The sequence below is a fragment of the Chelmon rostratus genome, chromosome 21, assembly GCF_017976325.1.
Source record: "Chelmon rostratus isolate fCheRos1 chromosome 21, fCheRos1.pri, whole genome shotgun sequence".
Lineage (NCBI taxonomy): Eukaryota > Metazoa > Chordata > Actinopteri > Chaetodontiformes > Chaetodontidae > Chelmon > Chelmon rostratus.
The window spans coordinates 13,461,530-13,478,560 of NC_055678.1; the positions used below are offsets into that span (position 1 = coordinate 13,461,530).

A 17,031-nucleotide genomic window follows, 5' to 3' on the forward strand; every position below is an offset into this window, starting at 1 on the left:
CATCAATAATTCAGATTCAGTAATACACATTTTTGGAAAATGCCCACTCCGTGTAGGACGAGTGCTTTCACTTTATGTGTTGAAGCCCATTTTGATGCAAACACTTTTTCTCTCTTGTAAAATCGTATTCACACCCAGTGGTACTGCTACTTTTACTTCAGTAGGACTTCCACCGCTGCTGTATTGTGCTATGTTGAACTAATAAAAGCATATAACACACATTCAGATGTCTTTGTTGTTGTCGGTTAAAGCGCACATGATAAAGGTCATACGACACTGGGATGGTGAAAAAAACCATGTACACTCTATTTTGATGCAGGTATAAAGCGTGCTGTTAGTCACCAGATGCTTTTTGGTGCATTTCTCTGATGACTGACTGCAAATTGCTGATCTCAGAACACTGAATGTAAGTATAAGAATATAAGCGAAAGAAAAGGGATGACAACAACTTTTTAAAGAAAAAACACCTAAAAACAAAACAAAATAAAGTGTGTGGTCACAGCTAACCTGCTGGTGGGCGGGACTTGGGCTGACACTGAAGCGTTACAGACACCCCCCCCCCCCCCCTCTCCGCAAAGTGGGGTCAGGGGCCCCCTTCAGGTCCTCCTCAAGGCTTTTTTGGGGGGATGAACTCAAGCCATGAGACAATGTCGTAAAAGTTAGAGCACTTTTACAGTATAAATGAGTGCAGCGGGGGTTACACTTTCCTTCTCAGCTGTGGGTGTCTGAATGGTGGACTGATCCGTGGAAAAAAGCGAGAAAGAGAGAGAGAGAGAGAGAGAGAGAGAGAGAGAGCTTCCCTGGCACTCATCGTCCCCCTCAGTCTGACCGCCCACAGTCCGGGGGGAGAAAGTGCTGCTTTGTGAATGAAGGGAGCGGCGGAGGGCACAAAACAAACTTCAGCAAAATCATTTCCGACGAGTGACTGAGAGGCTTCGACACCTGGCCGACGAGCCCCCATCGAACACGGTAAGCCCCGGAGCCTTTCGGGCCGTGTGTGGTGCTGATAGAAAGCACATTGACAGCGGGTTTTTCTTCTTCTTCTTCTCTCTCTTGTCGACGGAAAGATGCATGCATAGCAGCTTAACCGTGACCGGAATTGCGGTCGTGAGATGGGAGGTAATTTCAGGGCAGATCTGAACCCCACGGACTCTTTCTCCATCTTAAAGACGTCCCAGCGTGCTTTTAGCAGCATGTGCAAAGTAACGCAGCCTCTAAAAGTGTCGATTTTTTTTACACAGTCAGCATCAAAGCTGGGACCACTTGGAGAGATTTGGGGCTGAAAATGCATCGTGTTTTTCATTTGGATCCTGAGAAACGAGCCGGTTCGTTTCGCACGATCCGTCCGTTCGCTCGCTTCATCCTGTTCGCTCGAAGCGTTTCGCCGTTTCATGCAAACTTTCCATCTGCTTGCCAGCGTGTTTCGCAACATGACATGACTCATGCAGAAGACGTGCACTGCCAGTGTCACCATGCAAAAAAAAAAAAAAATCCTAATAGAAGACTCATTCATGATATTATGAGGTTTCTCCTGCAGGGAGTTTGGTCTGGAAGTAGTAAACATAAGGTTTGATCACACGCTCCTTGTGCAGTAGCCTGACCTGTTCTGTGGTTCAGGTGTTGCTGTTGTCCTAGAAATATAGCAAACCTCAGTATTAACTCTCATTCAGCTCTGTTGTGCACCTGGTGGTCATTCTTCCTTTGCAGAACCGTCCCTGTCCAGTTCTAAGCTGTCGATCATGGCGGTCAGTGTGGCCCCGGTGGCCTGGCTCTGCCTGTTGGTGGCGGTCAGCTGCGACCCCTGCCTCATCATCAGCGAGATCAACGCCGACAACCCGAGGCTGGACACCACCGAGTTCGTGGAGCTGTATCACACCAGCGGACAGCGGGCCTCGCTGGACGGCTACACCCTTGTGTTCTACAACGGGAATGGAAATATAGCCTACAAGGTGCTGGACCTCAAGGGCCACAGCACAGATGACCGAGGGTTCTTCCTGGTGGGCTCGGTGGACATGCTGCCCAAACCGGCAATCCTTCTGCCCCCCAACACGGTCCAGAATGGCCCGGACGCCATCGTCCTCTACCACACATCTGCTGCCCGCTACAGTGAGAAGATGAACGTGTCGGCCCTCGGGCTGGTGGACGCCGTGGTGTACATGACTCGGCGCACTGGGGGCGCAGAGTTCCTCGCTGAAACCCTGACACCGGGCGAGCCGGCCTTTATGGAGGATGAGACGGCCCTCGAGGGGGACGAGTCAATCGAGAGGTGCCTGTTGTCCGAGGACCGCTGGGGCTTTCAGGTGTCCTCGCCCTCTCCGGGTCAAAGGAACAACTGCACCCCTCCCGCCCCCCCAGCAACAAGTCCTGTCATCACCGAGCTGAAGCTGGGTGGAGGCCAGGTGGACGGGTTCGTGGAGCTCACAGAGGCTCCAGCTGCTGAACCTCTGGTGCTGGTTGTGCTGGACGGGAAAACGGACAGGGTCAGCGTGAGTGTGGACCTGGGTGTGACCACCTCCAGGAACGGTTTGATCTCCACAACCGTCGAGAAGAACTACATGAAAGGTGAGTGCGCTGCTGTGAGCTCGCTCCCACTGGATAATGCAGTTTTTGCAGATCTCCAGCGTGCTTTGGTCGATTTTCATTCATTCATTCGCTTTCGTTTTCTCGTAAAGTCTCTGTTCCTGTTATGATTTTCCTCAGGAGACGAGTCTGGGGCTGTGGCGATTTACACTGGCAGAGCGTCAGACTTCCCAGTGGGCAGTCCACTGAGCCAGATCCAGCCTCTGGATGCATTTGTGTTCGCGGGACCTGGAAACAAGCCTAGTGCCAACCTCACAGAGACTCTGATCCCAGGCAGACAACCCTACCAACTCAACAACAGGCAAGACACCGGGACAGACACAAGAGAGTTTTCCACTGATTTAAAAAAGTAAAGCCGCCGCAGTTTGACTGCGGCACATACAAAAGAATCAGTATCAGTTTGGCAAAGCTCATGATTTGTGTCGCTGTGACTGCCAGATGTGTTTGTGATGTTCGGTGGTTATTTTGGAGGCCGCAGTCTCAAGTGTTGTGAAACACGTCCTGTTAAACGTGGCGGAAAGGGTCAGCTTGTGACCGCGGTTCCTCTTTGTCGATGCATTCCAACCACCCACCCCCTCCCCCGGTTTGCCGTGCGTCATCACTGAACGTAGTTTGAGTAGTTCCACGGTGACTCAAAGACACTTCGGTAGATATTTGTGTAACAGCTGTCGGATTTGAGCTGCAAGTTTAATTAACACCTCTCTGATTAGACAAAATCTTTATTGCGACAGCACTGAGGGTTTCTGGCCGGTCTAGCAGCTCTGGGGGGCTGTGGTGCTAACATGCTCACAATGACATTGCTAAGATGTCAAAGATAAGGAAGTTTAATGCCATGTTCACCATCTTCATCTTTCTCTCTTCTCTTAGAATATAAGTACGCTAAGATTTTCTAAGTAGCAGTTAAGACTAGAGCTGCAACAATTCATCGATTAGTTGATAATAATAAATCGATTTGAGTCATTTTTAAGAAAAAAATTCAACATTATCTGATTCCAGCTCCTTAAATATGAATATTTCCTGATTTCTTTGCTCCTCTATGGCAGTAAAGTGTTGGTTGTGGACAAAACAAGACATTTGATGTCAGATTAATTGAGAAAACGATCAACATCTTAATCAACACTGAAAATAACTGTTAGATGCATCCCGAGTAAACACAAAGCACAGCTGAGATATCCATATAATTTACATCGTGTTGCCTTTTTTGGCGCTTTCGCTTTCTGTAGTGTTAAATATGTCTGTGTAAAACAGAGTGGGCGTGGATTAACAGGTGGCAGCAAGGTAATGCAGGCAGAGTGGCTGAAGTCACATCTCTGCAAGTTTGTGTTCTGCTTGTCCAACACATGTTTGATAAATTGATCATACTGTCTCCCCTTGGTTAGTCCTTCTTGTCACTGACTCCAGTAAAATATATTGTAAGTCTGTTATTTCTACTGTGTGATAACCCTAACCCTACTGAATAGCATTATCACATAGTTTAGTTTTCCCTCTGCCAAATCTGAATGTGTCATCCAGCACTAAGCAATAGTAGTATTATAACCCTTCAAAATAAGGGCACATTTATAAGAGTTGTGCGGTTTCATTATTCTGTCAGTTTGAGAGAGGGAGGCTTCTATCTGAGTCGCTGTGGTGTGGCCACCTGGCCCAGAGATCCTGGTGTCTTCTGGGAGGCCCCGCAAACTCCAGGACAGCCCAACCAGTGCCCCTGGCCAAAGATCTGCCCTCACAGTATCGGTGAGTGTCTGAATGAATGTGCTGCGTGACTTGAATTTATATGAGATGCTCAACATTATTAAGATCTGTGTTTTTGATATAGCTTATGAGATTCAGTCACCTCTGGAGAGGAGAAAAAGGATTTCAGTCCACTGTTTGTTTGTTTTTTAGCCAGGCACATTTTTGGTCTGGGTAGCTCGTTGCTTTGCCTCTGCAGTGTATCGGTGTAACACATGTGTGACTGACAGGTACTTGTAAGTCCACCTGATCCAGACATAATGCAATTGTTTGGGGGGGTTGAGCACCTCAACTTTTTTTAGCAAATCTGCACTCTCTGAGGAAAACATGACGCCAAACTCCCTTTAAGAAACGCGACATACTAACAGTTGCTTGTGTGTCCGCAAAAACAAATTAATCTAGAAAGACGAGAGGACAGGTGTCATGTGTCGACAGTCTTCTTGTCAATTCGGCATCAAAATAATCCATATAGATGAACTGTATTTCTGCACAAACTTTACAGGTTCTCGATTTTTTTGGTCTCAACTCCTGACGTGGCAGGCTGGTGGTGTGGTCGAAGGGGCTTTAAGGCCACGCTGTCCATTTGGCCGTGGTGTAACTCCTGCCCTGAATGTTAAAAGATCTGACTTCAATTATCAAACATGACAAATTTATGTTGTAAATGAGATGTGGAGATAATGTGTGGCCATGAGAGCGTTAGGATGAGTCACTGTCAGAAAGGAATTGATCATTCGGCTTCTCTGAACGACATCCTTAAATGCTGACAGCATGCTGACCATGCCAAAGTTATAGATTTAATCATCAACACAACTGAGGAACTTGGTTAAAGAACTAAGAGTTGGTGGGGGATGCTGTTCCAAGAAGGAACCACTGTTAAGAGAAATCAGTTGTGCTTTCACAAATAATGAGGTTGAAAAAAGGCTGTAGACTCCTTTCTGATCCCTGGAACAGATGATGTGCAAAATATTATAGGATTTGACAAAATGTAACAGTGAATAATAAGTGGCACGCACACTGTAAGGTCACAAGCTGTATAAAGTCAGATTTCGTGTGAAAGGATCAAGTCAACAGCAACAGCGCGTCAGTCACATAAGTGGGACATGGGTGGGAGGAGGTGGAGGGAGCTTCGGCAGGAAGCAGTGCTGGCATGAGGGAATCAGCAGAGTAATGGTGAGAACTGACAGCCTTATAAAGGCCCCTCAGTGCAATTGTATGAATGTGATTGGTCAGCTGGTAGCCGAAAAAGGATGATGCATCAATGAGCCAGTGATAGTGGTGACACCGATCAGCTGATGTGAGCATTTCAAATAACACAAAGGCCTATTTAACCCAGTTGTGCAGGGGACACAGTTTCCCCAAGCAAGGATAGATTATTAGCAACTTTTTATTTGCAATGTTATCATAACTGAGAAAATATAAGAATAAGACCCAGCTGGATTTATCCATTGAGTTTCAGCACCTCTGTCAGGGGACAGCGCCCAAAAGGGTCTGCACATAAATAGCAGTAAACCAGGCTGTGCTATTCTTATCTTTGTCATTCATATGAATAATATAAAATTTAAAGGGGTAGCAATAGCTGCAAATTTAGATCCCTGGTTTAAACATCCAGTCAGGTTTAACTGTCCCTGTTCAGTCTGACTTTAAAGAAGAGAGACATCAAAAGGCTTTAGACAAGGCTCACTTTTCTGTTACAATCATCTGCCAACAATCTGATGAAAGCGAGTTTTTGTGTGAGACATGACTCACTGTAGTCATGTTGCGTCTAGCTTTTGCTGTTGTTTTATCTTGCAGTCTGACTTATACTCATTTTAGGAGAAACATGATGAGATTAAGGGACACCGGTGTCATCTGGGCAGCAGGGAGTCACAGTGATCTCGGGGGTACTCTTGACAATGCGTCATACCTGTTGGGGTTCTGAGTTTTTCTTGACTCGTAATATGATCAATGTAAAGTTGAGAGAAAAGAGCATATTCCAAGTTTTTCTTATATCTGTTTGTTAAATATGAAGCAGCAGCCAGTTAGCTTAGCTTAGCTTAGCACGAAGACTGGAAGGAGCGAGCATGGTTCTGTCCACAGGTAAAAAATAAAATTTGCTTTCCAGCATCTGCAAAGCTCTTTAATTAACACGTTAAGCGAAGTTAAGTCAAGCTCTTCCTTTAATAGCAGCTGATTAATACCTTCCTTTTTGCTTTAGTGATTCCAGGAGGTACAGATTCACCACCTCACCTCCCACCCTGGGGGAACAGTGACTTCCTGATCAATGAGCTGAACACAGATACACCTGGCGCAGCTGAGGACGGCGAGTACATCGAGCTGTGGCACCCATCGGGACGCCGTGTCTCCCTGCAGGGCATCTGGATACTCCTGTTCAGTCCACAAAACAGCAGACCCTACAGGGAGATCAGCCTGAGTGGCCACTTCACCACCTCTAAGGGCTACTTTCTGCTGGGCAGTGACAGGTTGGTTCCAGCTCCATCACTGCGCCTGCCCCCAAACACCATCCAGAACGGGCCAGATGCCGTGGCGCTCTATCGCAGCCCTTTCGGTCCGCCATCAGCCACACAGAGGGGGATCCCCACCAAAGGGCTGCTGGATGCCGTCGTGTACCGGCAGAGGGGATCAGATCAGGGGGCGCAGGAGCTGAGTAAAGCTCTGACCCCAGGACAGCTGCCTCTGCTGGAGGATCCAGAGGTTCTGCCTGGTGACGAGGCCCTTAGCCGCTGTCGAGGCCTTTATCCTTATGACCTTTCTGCTTTCTCAGTGAGTACAGAGGGACTACAAACAGACTACAGTAACTCTCAAAATGGCACAAACACAACGCTGTGGAAAACAAATGACTTTAATTTCTTATGTATTTGCTTTGTTGCAAATAGGAGACAGTAAGATGAGAGTGTTGAAACCACTCTCATATCTGTGAGGGGGGTACTGAACTTACCAAATTGCTTCAGTAGTCATTCAGTACCAAATTTTGATACCTAACTTGTAAATCTCATCATTAGCAGTGAGCCAATCAGCATGCAGCATGATGCTGGTGCCGGATGCTGGGATCTGCTTAGCTGTTCACCACATCCTGCACCAGTGCATCCTCTCCTTACTCTCCTCTGACAGCAGTCATAATGTTCACAGCCTGACAGTTAAAGGGAGACCTGCTCTTTAACACGGAGAAAGCATGAGGTCTCACTCTGCTGCTGTTTTCCAAGGCCACAGCCATCATATTGGATTAGGCAGGATTGGAGCTAAATTGGTGTATTGCTGCCCTCAGCGGTTTCTCCAGCTGCCCCCAGGTCTTTGAACAGTTTCCTCCTTTGAAGTGAGAAATTGTGCCATACTGTGTGATGGAATTTTATTTTTGTAAAAATAGATTTTATAAAATTGGTCTCCAGCCCTACACATCTGCACACTGAATATGAAGCTATAGCCAGCATCTGATTAGCTTAGCTTAGCACAAAGTCTTGAAACAGAGGTAAACAGGTAGCCTGGAAACCAGCGAAGACTCCAGGAAGTTATTCTTCATATTTCCCCAAATGTTGAACTATTCCTTTAAATATTTAGCCAGTGTTTATAGTTTCTGAGCAGATCCTAGACAAAATGTGACATTTTTGAAGCCTTTAAAATCCTAAATGTATTAAATGTATCACTACAGGTGGCTCCACCCACCCCTCTGAGGGAGAACAGCTGCCCCCGCCCCCCTCCAGCCCCTGAGGGTGTGGTTATCAGTGAGGTGGCTAGCGGCCACTGGACCAATCACAGCCAGCAGAGAGCCTTTGTGGAGCTGCACGGGCCCCCAAAGACAGACCTGCGGGGCCTGGTGCTCACGGTGTTTGACCAGGAGCGCAGTGGGACCGTCATTGCTCTGCCTTTGACCAGATCTATTGACCGGGATGGTTTTTACATCGTTGGAAACGTCACTGGAGCAGGTGAGGACAGGAGACCTTGTTGTTCCAGGATGGATGGCTCTCCCGCACTCTCTCTGCGACCCTTTTTCTTGCTTTGTACCCCTTTCCACCATCTCTCACTGTATTCATCACCTCCTCTCTCTCCTGCATAGATCAGACTTTCCCGGAGGGCTCCACGGTGCCGGTACGAGGAGCGGTGGTCCTGTGCTATGACCTGTTCAGTGTGTGTAGGGCTGGCACCGCTCTGACCAACTCCAGTCTCAGAGATGTGCTTGTGTTCAGTGAAAACCAGCGGCTGCTGTCCTCTCTGTCCACCACAAGAGGGAGACAAGTGATTCCAGCTATCAGGTAACATGGAATAAAGCCAGCAGCATGAATCGCTGAGGACTTAAGAAAACCCAACTGAGACTGTAATCTGGCTGTTGGAAATGTTGCGCAGAGGATTCTAATTATTTGAATTGGGTCAAGACCACCAACCAACAAAGACTCCACCTCCAAAACACTAGTTTTTCCTGCTCAGGTTTTGTAACGCTAGTAGGGCAGGCTTAGCTGAGAAGACTGGATCAAAACAAATCAGACAGCCCACATACTAACCAGTCAGTGTTGACAGTCAGGGACGTTAATGAAATGGATTCACAGCAAAGTCAGAATACAAAGAGCACCAACAAACATGTTTAACACCTTAATTATTTCTTACGTTAGAGCTTACATTAACATCACAACATCATAAGAATTTAATACACCCTAATTGAATAAATCGTCGAAACCTTCAGGAAAACACAGCAGAAAAAGTGTCATTCTTGCAGCAAATGCCACCTATTCAATAAGTCAGGACCTGTCAGACTCAGCTCAGCATACTGACTCATGCTTGCTCATTGCACATGTACTTCATGTTAGTTCATTAAAGCAGCATGAAACTTGTCAGAGTGTTTTTCCAGGTGGGAAATGTTGGAGGTAAACAGTTCAATCAGCCACAATCAACTTTTTTGCTTCCAACAATGATGTACTCAGTGTGGCTTATTGACAGCAGCACTCTTGCTGCAGTCTGCTGCAGAGGAGAACACATAGCAGCTTTGTTAGATGATAATGATGATAAGATGATGATTGCAAAATTTAAAAAAAGAAAATTACAGTCTACGCACAACATTTGGGTAAGATCGACCTAATCGATCATTTTTTATCAAGCCTTTTCTTGGATTTAGTTTGTAGATTTCCTCTATAGCTTTAGCAACAGCAAGCAGCATCATTTTAAGCTGTTACAGTATGAATATAATGTTTCTTTTTATTTACATGTGACCTCTGAAACAGCCAGATTTCCCATGAAGGATCAGTAATTTCACTTTATCTTGTTATAGATGCTGCTTTTAGGTCGACAGAACCTCTTCATAGGTGCATGAGACTGATTATTCATGGTCGCCAAAATTAGGCTTAATGAGAGCCAGCCTAAGTTTGTGAGACAGGCTCCAAATGATGTATGTCAAGTGTGAAATCGCATATGCAGTTGAGTAGCAAGCACTTTTGTGTATTAAAGGAATCCAGGCAAACCTGTTGAAAAGAGCATGAGTGTGACCAAAATGTATCCTGTATATGTGTAATCGAACACGTTTTCCGCACATGTGCAGGTCGGTGGAAGACGGTCCCGTTTCGCTCAGCCGGTGTTCATGCTGTGATGTTAGGAGCCCCTCCTCCTGGACAAGCTCCTCACCCACGCCTCACAGCGCCAACCTCTGTCCGAGCTCCGCCTTCTCCAGTCACATTGACCTCTGCCTCGGGCCCTTGTCCGGTGACAGGCAGGAGCCGTCAGGAGGTGAGGCGCCATCACTTAACACTACTGAAATGCATAAAAACTGAATAAGATATGTTTTAAAGATAGAGGATGTCATATGTTGAGCAGCTTTTAAACCAAATTTTTTATTTGTGATTCTGGGCAATGTAAATAAAATTAATTGCTTTGACTTACAGTATTGATTTGCTCTTTAAAACCAAGAAATAGAAAATATCTGACCTAATTTTTCCTATCTGGACCCTTAATTGTCAACTGTGCAATTCAGGTGAAAATGTCCTAAAACATCCTTTAGTGTGTGAATTAATGTAAAACTGAACCTTTTAGCTAATGGTCACAACACAGTAAATATGCCTTCAGTGAAACTGACGTCCTCTTCCCTGTTTGTCCCAGACTGCAGTGGTCTGATCCCGTGGAAGAGAGTGGCTGAGGTGGCCGACTACCTGGAGCAGAAGTGCCACTGTGGTATCTCTGCTTTGTATCTCCAAGGTGAGGCACTTTTAGCTCAGTTTCAATTGAAAGATCTAAAGGAGCAACTCACGCGAGATTAGCAGCACGGCAAAGCAAAGCCCCTGGAAGTTTATTCTCACAGGAGGAAATCATTTAATGATAGACAGGCTCAGCCGGGCCTGTGTCCTTGTCATTATCACAAGCACTTTTCATGATCTGTGCTCTTTAAATGTAAGCTGCATCTCCTGTTTACGGAATGCACGTATGTGCCAAGCTGCAGCACATCCTGAACACTTTCACATGTGTATAATGGAGCATTTCACCGTGTTTTTGTATTTAAGAAGCCAACTTTTCATGTGTGTCTGGTTGGCTGCGAGTGTGGGGGAACATCCAGGCGCTGTCGGACCATCAGAAGGCCCTCATCATCCAGACATCGCACATGAATCCATCATCTGTGCGCGGGGACGCCTGCTCCGCTCCCTCCACGGACCGCTATACAAGCACAGGTTAGTCTGAGTCGTCCTGACTGCATTACAGTAGCTCCCCAGCGCACTTCAAAACGAAATCAGATACTTATCATTGTCTGATTAGTATCTGATCAGTAGCTTAATCAGTGACTGCTACTAATCAGCAAACAGCTACTAATCAGCTAAATCAGTGAATTAATGGAGCGTAGGCTGGAAATCCAGCCTGTTCGACCTGCTCAGTCTGGGCTCTGGGGTTTTAAAACATTCAATTAAATCAAGCATCTCCTCATGTCTAAATTATTTTGTATATTCTAGATTTCATATGTAATGAAGCCTGTGTATAGACATGTTGTCCTGGTCACCGCTAACCCTAACCCTAACTAAACAGATCACATGTGTAGGCAGAGTGGTCCAGCTGGTACTGTGCAGTGTGTACACATTGTATTTCGTCAAATAGTGACCGTAGTGCATTTACCTCAGCTGCAGACGGTACTTGGGACCACACTTGGGACACACACACACACACACACACACAGACGTATATATATATATATATATATATACACACACACACATTTATATGGTGTGACATATAAAACTATAAATTATATTATGAGTATTATACTAAATTAAATATATTTAGGCCTAATTATCCTATTATTATTTAATATTTTCACTTACTTACATTAATGATTAATGTTATTTTTATGAGTCTATATCAGTGTGAACAGACTGCTAAAAATCATGGAAAATCCATAATGATAACTAAATACTGAAGTAGGAAATGCTCTCAGACGTCCACCAAGGAGGCAGTCAGTCCTCATCTCAACAAACACTCCTCTTTGGGATCCCAGGAAGCAAACAAAAATACTCAGTTTGAAACTAAATACAACAGTTGGCCAGAGAAAATAGACCCAAGACATGGCTCTCCTGTCTAATAGAAAAGCGGAGCGATTCTCCAACACCTCCAGAATTACTTCCCACAGTCCGGCCAGTGTGCTGCTGGCGGCTCTAAGGAATGAGCAGCCTGGGAGCCAAGCGTTTGCTGGGTCCACGCAGTAGAGACGATGGAGTTGGAGAATTAACCCATTCTGTAGAACATGTGAAGTATGAATTACAGAGTTTTTGGCTCGTTGCCAGGAGTTGGCAAGTTAATTGATGATCACTCTCATGTAGGACTGGACTGCCTAGCTATCTACCCCCGAACCTCGATTCGCATGGTTCCCATATGGCACTTGAAATGTAGCTGCTAACATCTTCTGTGTCATCCTGTGCTTTACTACAAAATGCAGTTTGGCAGAGACTTTAACACACAGACACCCACAGTGACAGTAACACTGCTACAACACATCCGAGGCTTAACTCTGAATGGTGCACTAGTCAAACCCAGTCTGTGGCCATAACCTTAAGTTGGTTGTAACTCTCAGTTCTGTGGCCGACCTGTTAAACCGAAGCGTGCACACTGCTGGTGCACCCCAGTGTTTGCAGGTGTTTGTGTTGTACAGAGTGGAGTTTTGTTTGATTCATGTTCCACCAGTGGCAGAATAGCTCTCCTCTTAAAGGCAAAGCGGGACAGACCAGAAGCTCTTGGTAGAAACTGGCCAAACACCTGTCCCACAATGAGGTGGAAGCCAACGACGTGCCAGAAAGGCATCTGGGGTGGCCAATCAGACAATAGTTTCTCTCAGGTGTGATATATATATATGTGCCAACTACCAAACATAAGTGTGAAAAAAGTTTTTTCAGCTACTGTGCTGTGAAGTAATGAAGTAATAGTCTGCATTATGCTTTAAATGGGGGTTTAGAACCGGACAGAAGCTAAATGTGTCACTGGTGTAACGTGTCATTGGGATGTTTGAATTACCATGTTGTGTTTAAACGTATCAACTTGTCCATAAAGTGTAACTGAGTTTTTATTTGACTCTCTCCTTAGCGTCTGCCCTGGGCTTGCAGATAGGACTGGTGGTAGCGGTGCTGCTGCTGCTGGGACTAGGAGCTGCTCTGTTCACATATTTCTACAGGAGGAGGTGAGGCGTCTAATTATTTGCTTATTCTCCTACCTGGTGATCGGATATTTAACGAATGAAGAGTCAGTTAAGTCTCATTTAGCTGTTGGGAGTCTAGCACTGAGGATTTTGTTTTTGTTTCACATTCGTCATTGTTTATTCGTCCTTGAGCTCTTTCTTAGAAAAGGCTTTTGGCTACATCAAGAGAAGTCATGCTCAGTTTTTCTCTTTCTTTTTCTGTTCGGGTCGCACACGTCTAAATCTTTAGAGGATGAAATGAGAAGATAACAGCCTGCAGGGTGAACTTATAAAACTCATGCTACAGTATTTGTAATAATAAAAGCACTTGCAGGATATACGTTATCATGAGAAGTGTGCAATTTATTACTGCTTAGTTTCTGAGAGTTAATTGAGAAGATGATATCACTCTCATGTCTGTCAGTAAATGTGAAGTGACAGCCAGCTGCAGGCTAACCTAGCTCACCGCAAAGACCAGAAACAGGGGGAAGCAGCCGGCCGCGGCTGTCGTTTTGCCAACCCTGTTCAGATGAAACCACGCCCACTGCTGTACGACGTTCCCATGGAAACGGCACTCCCACGGGTCGGTCCTTCTCTACAGTAAGGGGAAATGTTAATTCTGAAGGACTTAGTTAACAGTTTGAGTCTGCGTTAATCTTGCGGTTGGTTACCGGGGAAACAGTCCGCTGCTTTAGCATCACTGCTGGCTGTTTGTTTTATAAGGCTTTTTTTAAGAAAAGTGGTCGTGGCTTCGTCTAAACTGGGATGAAAAAATGACCGATACAGCCTGGATCATCAACGTCTGCAGTCTTATTTGTTCAATCGGTGCAAAAACCAAAGTGTTTTGGACTAGTTTTTGGGTTTGAGTAGTTGTCCAGCAGCCAGCCACAACTCCAGGAAGTTAGTAGTCCCAACCATGAAATAGTCTGAAGCACAGCCCCCCATTTTATCTTGGTGGACTGTATACTGTATGTTTGCCTCATGTCTTTGTCTGCTTTGACTCTGATGAAGACCCGGCGATGCTGAAACGTTAGTCCGTTCGCATTAAATGCTGTGAATGAATCATTGTCCTCCAGTCCTTTTTGTCCTCTGATAAATGATTGATTCATTCTAAAACTCGATTGTGTTTGTGAATGTTGTCTCTGTTCTCAGGCGTCCTCTGGACTATTACACCATGGAGCTGAGCGAACACGCAGAGGGACTGTCAGATCTATAATCCAGGCTTCGCATCGCCGTGTTTGCCTGTGGAAGTGCTCGTGTGCGTTGGGGGACTTCGGCAGAGGGAGCGAGAGTCGGGGGTAATCGGAGGTTCATTTTACTTTTACTGATCGTGTGGTCGTCTTGAAACGAACGCCACATCAAGTGTCCTTCTCTGTGTCTGTGGGAGATTGATGATGAAATGACTCGTTGTCTGTTAAGAGTGTGTTTGCAGCCGGTGCGTGACTCGGATGACACTTAAGACATCAAATCAGACAGCCCATGAGTTGAATAAAAAAAAAAAACAACGTAAAATAAAAAGAAAATAACATATTTTTATAAAGGTATGTGCAGCCTTTGCCTGTGAACAGTGCTGGTTACTACTTTTAAAGGAAAAGGAAGAGAAAAGGGAGATTTTGCTTTTAAATACTTGAGTGCTAAATGGTCATTTTTGTTGACTTGTTTATGTTACTGTGGAAAAGGCCTTTAAATTTTCAACTTTTAAACACCCATGCCTCCAACTTATGCAGGAAGCTCTATCAGTTTAACGACCCTCATCCCATCCTCAGCTGGTACTACGGCGTTGTAACATTATAACCAAGATAATATTCGTTAAGCTCCCATTTATGCTTCAACATGGTTGACTTCCTGCTTTGTTTTCCTGCTGCATGCTGTAACCGTCCATTTTAGACTCTTGTCACTCAAGGGCTTGATTGTCTTTTTAAATGTGAATGTGTTTAGCTAACTTGTGACGAGTGTCTGTAACCACTTCTGTCTGCTTACTGAAAGCGAACTGTTTACAATTTTCTTCATGTGTAAAATTAGAAGGAGGGATGTCGAAGCCATTTCTTGAATGGAGAGTATTTGTTTTTAGAAATGAGAGATTGCTTGGTTTTAAGAAAATTAGAGCAATTTTATGTTCCACTTTTTTTTTGTTGTTGTTGTTGTTTTTGTTGTTGTTGTTGTTTTGGCTCAGAAACCTCTACTGTGCCTTTACTTGCGTGTTAATCAGCTGATTCCTCATTTATTTGAGGGGAAGTACAGCCGTCTCTTCTGCAGCCATAAGTGTAAATACTGCGGATATGGAGTTAGTATTCTCAGGGGGGGAGCAGTTATCGCAAATCTGAAATGATAACTTATTGTAGAAATACAGAAACTAGCAGGGGTCAGAGCAAAAAGTGAAAAAAATATTGATAGTTTAATTTGAAAAGTGCCATGAAATACACATATAAGCTCCATTTTTAATATCGTTGATGTGCCGCTCACCTCGTAATGTTGCCTTATTCATCTGTTGTGGTGCACAGAACCTCACGGTGTTTCTTTGCTTTTATCACCTTGGTGAGGAGATTTTGGTTTCTCAATACTGACAATTATTAATACATGTCTGTCGAGCACAATTAATCATATAAAATCAGATTCGTTTTACAGCAAGTTCAACTTTTTAAAAACAAAATAAAAAAACTAGATGGAAAACCAGAAAAATCATGTAAATTAAGGCCTTTTTTAGCTTTTAAAGTGAGCCAAAATGGTATTTCCCCCTTTGAAATGGTGCAACATGATGTTCAGAAAATATATTTTATTGTAAAATTCTATGTAAGCGCCCCAAAAAATGTGTTGAAATGCAAATGTGAGACATGTTCGTCCAGAGGAAGCTGGACAATGCTGAAAATTGCTGAACAGAATTTGATGAAACGCTTCTGTTCAGAGCGCTTGTTTAACATGAGAATCAACATACACACACACACACACACACACACTGTAACTTCAGTGCACTGACAACAATCGCAAGAAGTGGAAAAGAATTACAAAACAGTCTGGCTGGACAAATAGTCTCAGTTGCATATTTACAGATCAGGCGCAGCAGCAAACAGATCTTTTTACAGGGGCACTAAAAGTCTGCACACATTCAGCAAATGTTCATGGTCCACAGCAGAAGATGTCAGAGACAACACTGGAAAGAAAGCTTTGAATCGTCTGCATCCCAGGTCATGATCTAGTTTTCTTTCCAGTGTCCACTCTTTATTTTTTTTCCCTGTTTTCCTTCCAATGTCATGCACATGTAGCAGGTTTGAAATAAAATACTTCCACAAATGTGCAATGAAGTTTTACAGTTGTTTTTCAACCTGTCGTGTTTCTTGCTGTATAACTGCTCTCTCTCTCTCTCTCTCTTTCTTTCCCTCTCTCTCTCTCTCTCTCTCTCTATTTTTCTTTCTCTCTTGTACATCCATACTCATATGCAATTATATTTGTGCTTAGCAGTACCTACATATTATTTATAATAATATAAGTAGTATGTTTGAGATGTGTAATTGTGCACTTAGGTCCTCCTGCCAACATCAACTCTGAGACTCCAAACTTTGTACAATTTTTTATTAATTCAAGATCTTTTTTATTGAATTTTGTCAATATAATGTGCAGCACTACATAGGTGTTACAAAGACAGAAAATGAATCGAGGTGTACATCAATCAAAAGCATGCACAAATAACATATATAAGAAAAATAAAATGAAATAAAATAAAATAACAATAAATAAATCCCTCCCCTGTCACTGCCAGTTCACTAGTCGCTGTATCAGATCACTGTATTACCATATGTAATCAGAGAGTAAAAAGTGTAAAAAGTTGAGCTGTATTCAAGGGCCAAGTCATTACAGGTTCTGGAATGCTTCTAGAAAGGGACCCCATGTCTTCTGGAACTTATTAGATTGTTGAAGTGAGTATCTAATTTTCTCCAATTTAAGGCAGGACATGATGTCCTCCGACCATTGTTCATGAGTGGGAGGGGAGGTATCCTTCCACCTGAGCAGAATTGCTCGTCGAGCCAAAAGGGAGGCGAAGGATAAAGTGCGTTGCTTCGTCGTAGTTAATTTTTTCACCCCTCCCCCTCCCATGACCCCAAACAAAG

At 44.3% G+C, this 17,031-nt stretch overlaps 1 protein-coding gene across 2 annotated transcripts; it reads left to right on the forward strand.

Annotated features, from left to right (window-relative positions):
- The first annotated feature begins 839 nt into the window (after positions 1 to 839).
- si:ch211-183d21.1 lies at positions 840 to 16,216 on the forward strand. 2 transcript variants are annotated; one of them, XM_041962716.1, is made up of 12 exons: positions 840 to 969; positions 1,708 to 2,562; positions 2,701 to 2,881; positions 4,172 to 4,311; positions 6,503 to 7,068; positions 7,952 to 8,225; positions 8,357 to 8,552; positions 9,827 to 10,011; positions 10,381 to 10,476; positions 10,779 to 10,943; positions 12,838 to 12,931; positions 14,081 to 16,216. In XM_041962716.1, the coding sequence occupies exons 2-12, from the start codon at positions 1,740 to 1,742 to the stop codon at positions 14,142 to 14,144; spliced, it is 2,784 nt and encodes a 927-aa protein (XP_041818650.1). In that variant the 5' UTR covers positions 840 to 969; positions 1,708 to 1,739; the 3' UTR covers positions 14,145 to 16,216. The 2 variants fall into 2 exon arrangements, with proteins under 2 accessions (XP_041818650.1, XP_041818651.1); XM_041962717.1 differs by having other exon boundaries at positions 10,782 to 10,943.
- The last annotated feature ends 815 nt before the right edge of the window (positions 16,217 to 17,031 follow it).

What these genes read in the sequence shown, in the direction of transcription:
- si:ch211-183d21.1 (XM_041962716.1), top strand. Translation starts at nt 1,740, where the DNA reads ATGGCGGTCAGTGTGGCCCCGGTGGCCTGGCTCTGCCTGTTGGTGGCG. An exon ending in CAAGTGATTCCAGCTATCAG is followed by an intron (nt 8,553 to 9,826) that starts GTAACATGGAAT and finishes GCACATGTGCAG; the next exon opens with GTCGGTGGAAGACGGTCCCG. An exon ending in GGACCGCTATACAAGCACAG is followed by an intron (nt 10,944 to 12,837) that starts GTTAGTCTGAGT and finishes CTCTCTCCTTAG; the next exon opens with CGTCTGCCCTGGGCTTGCAG.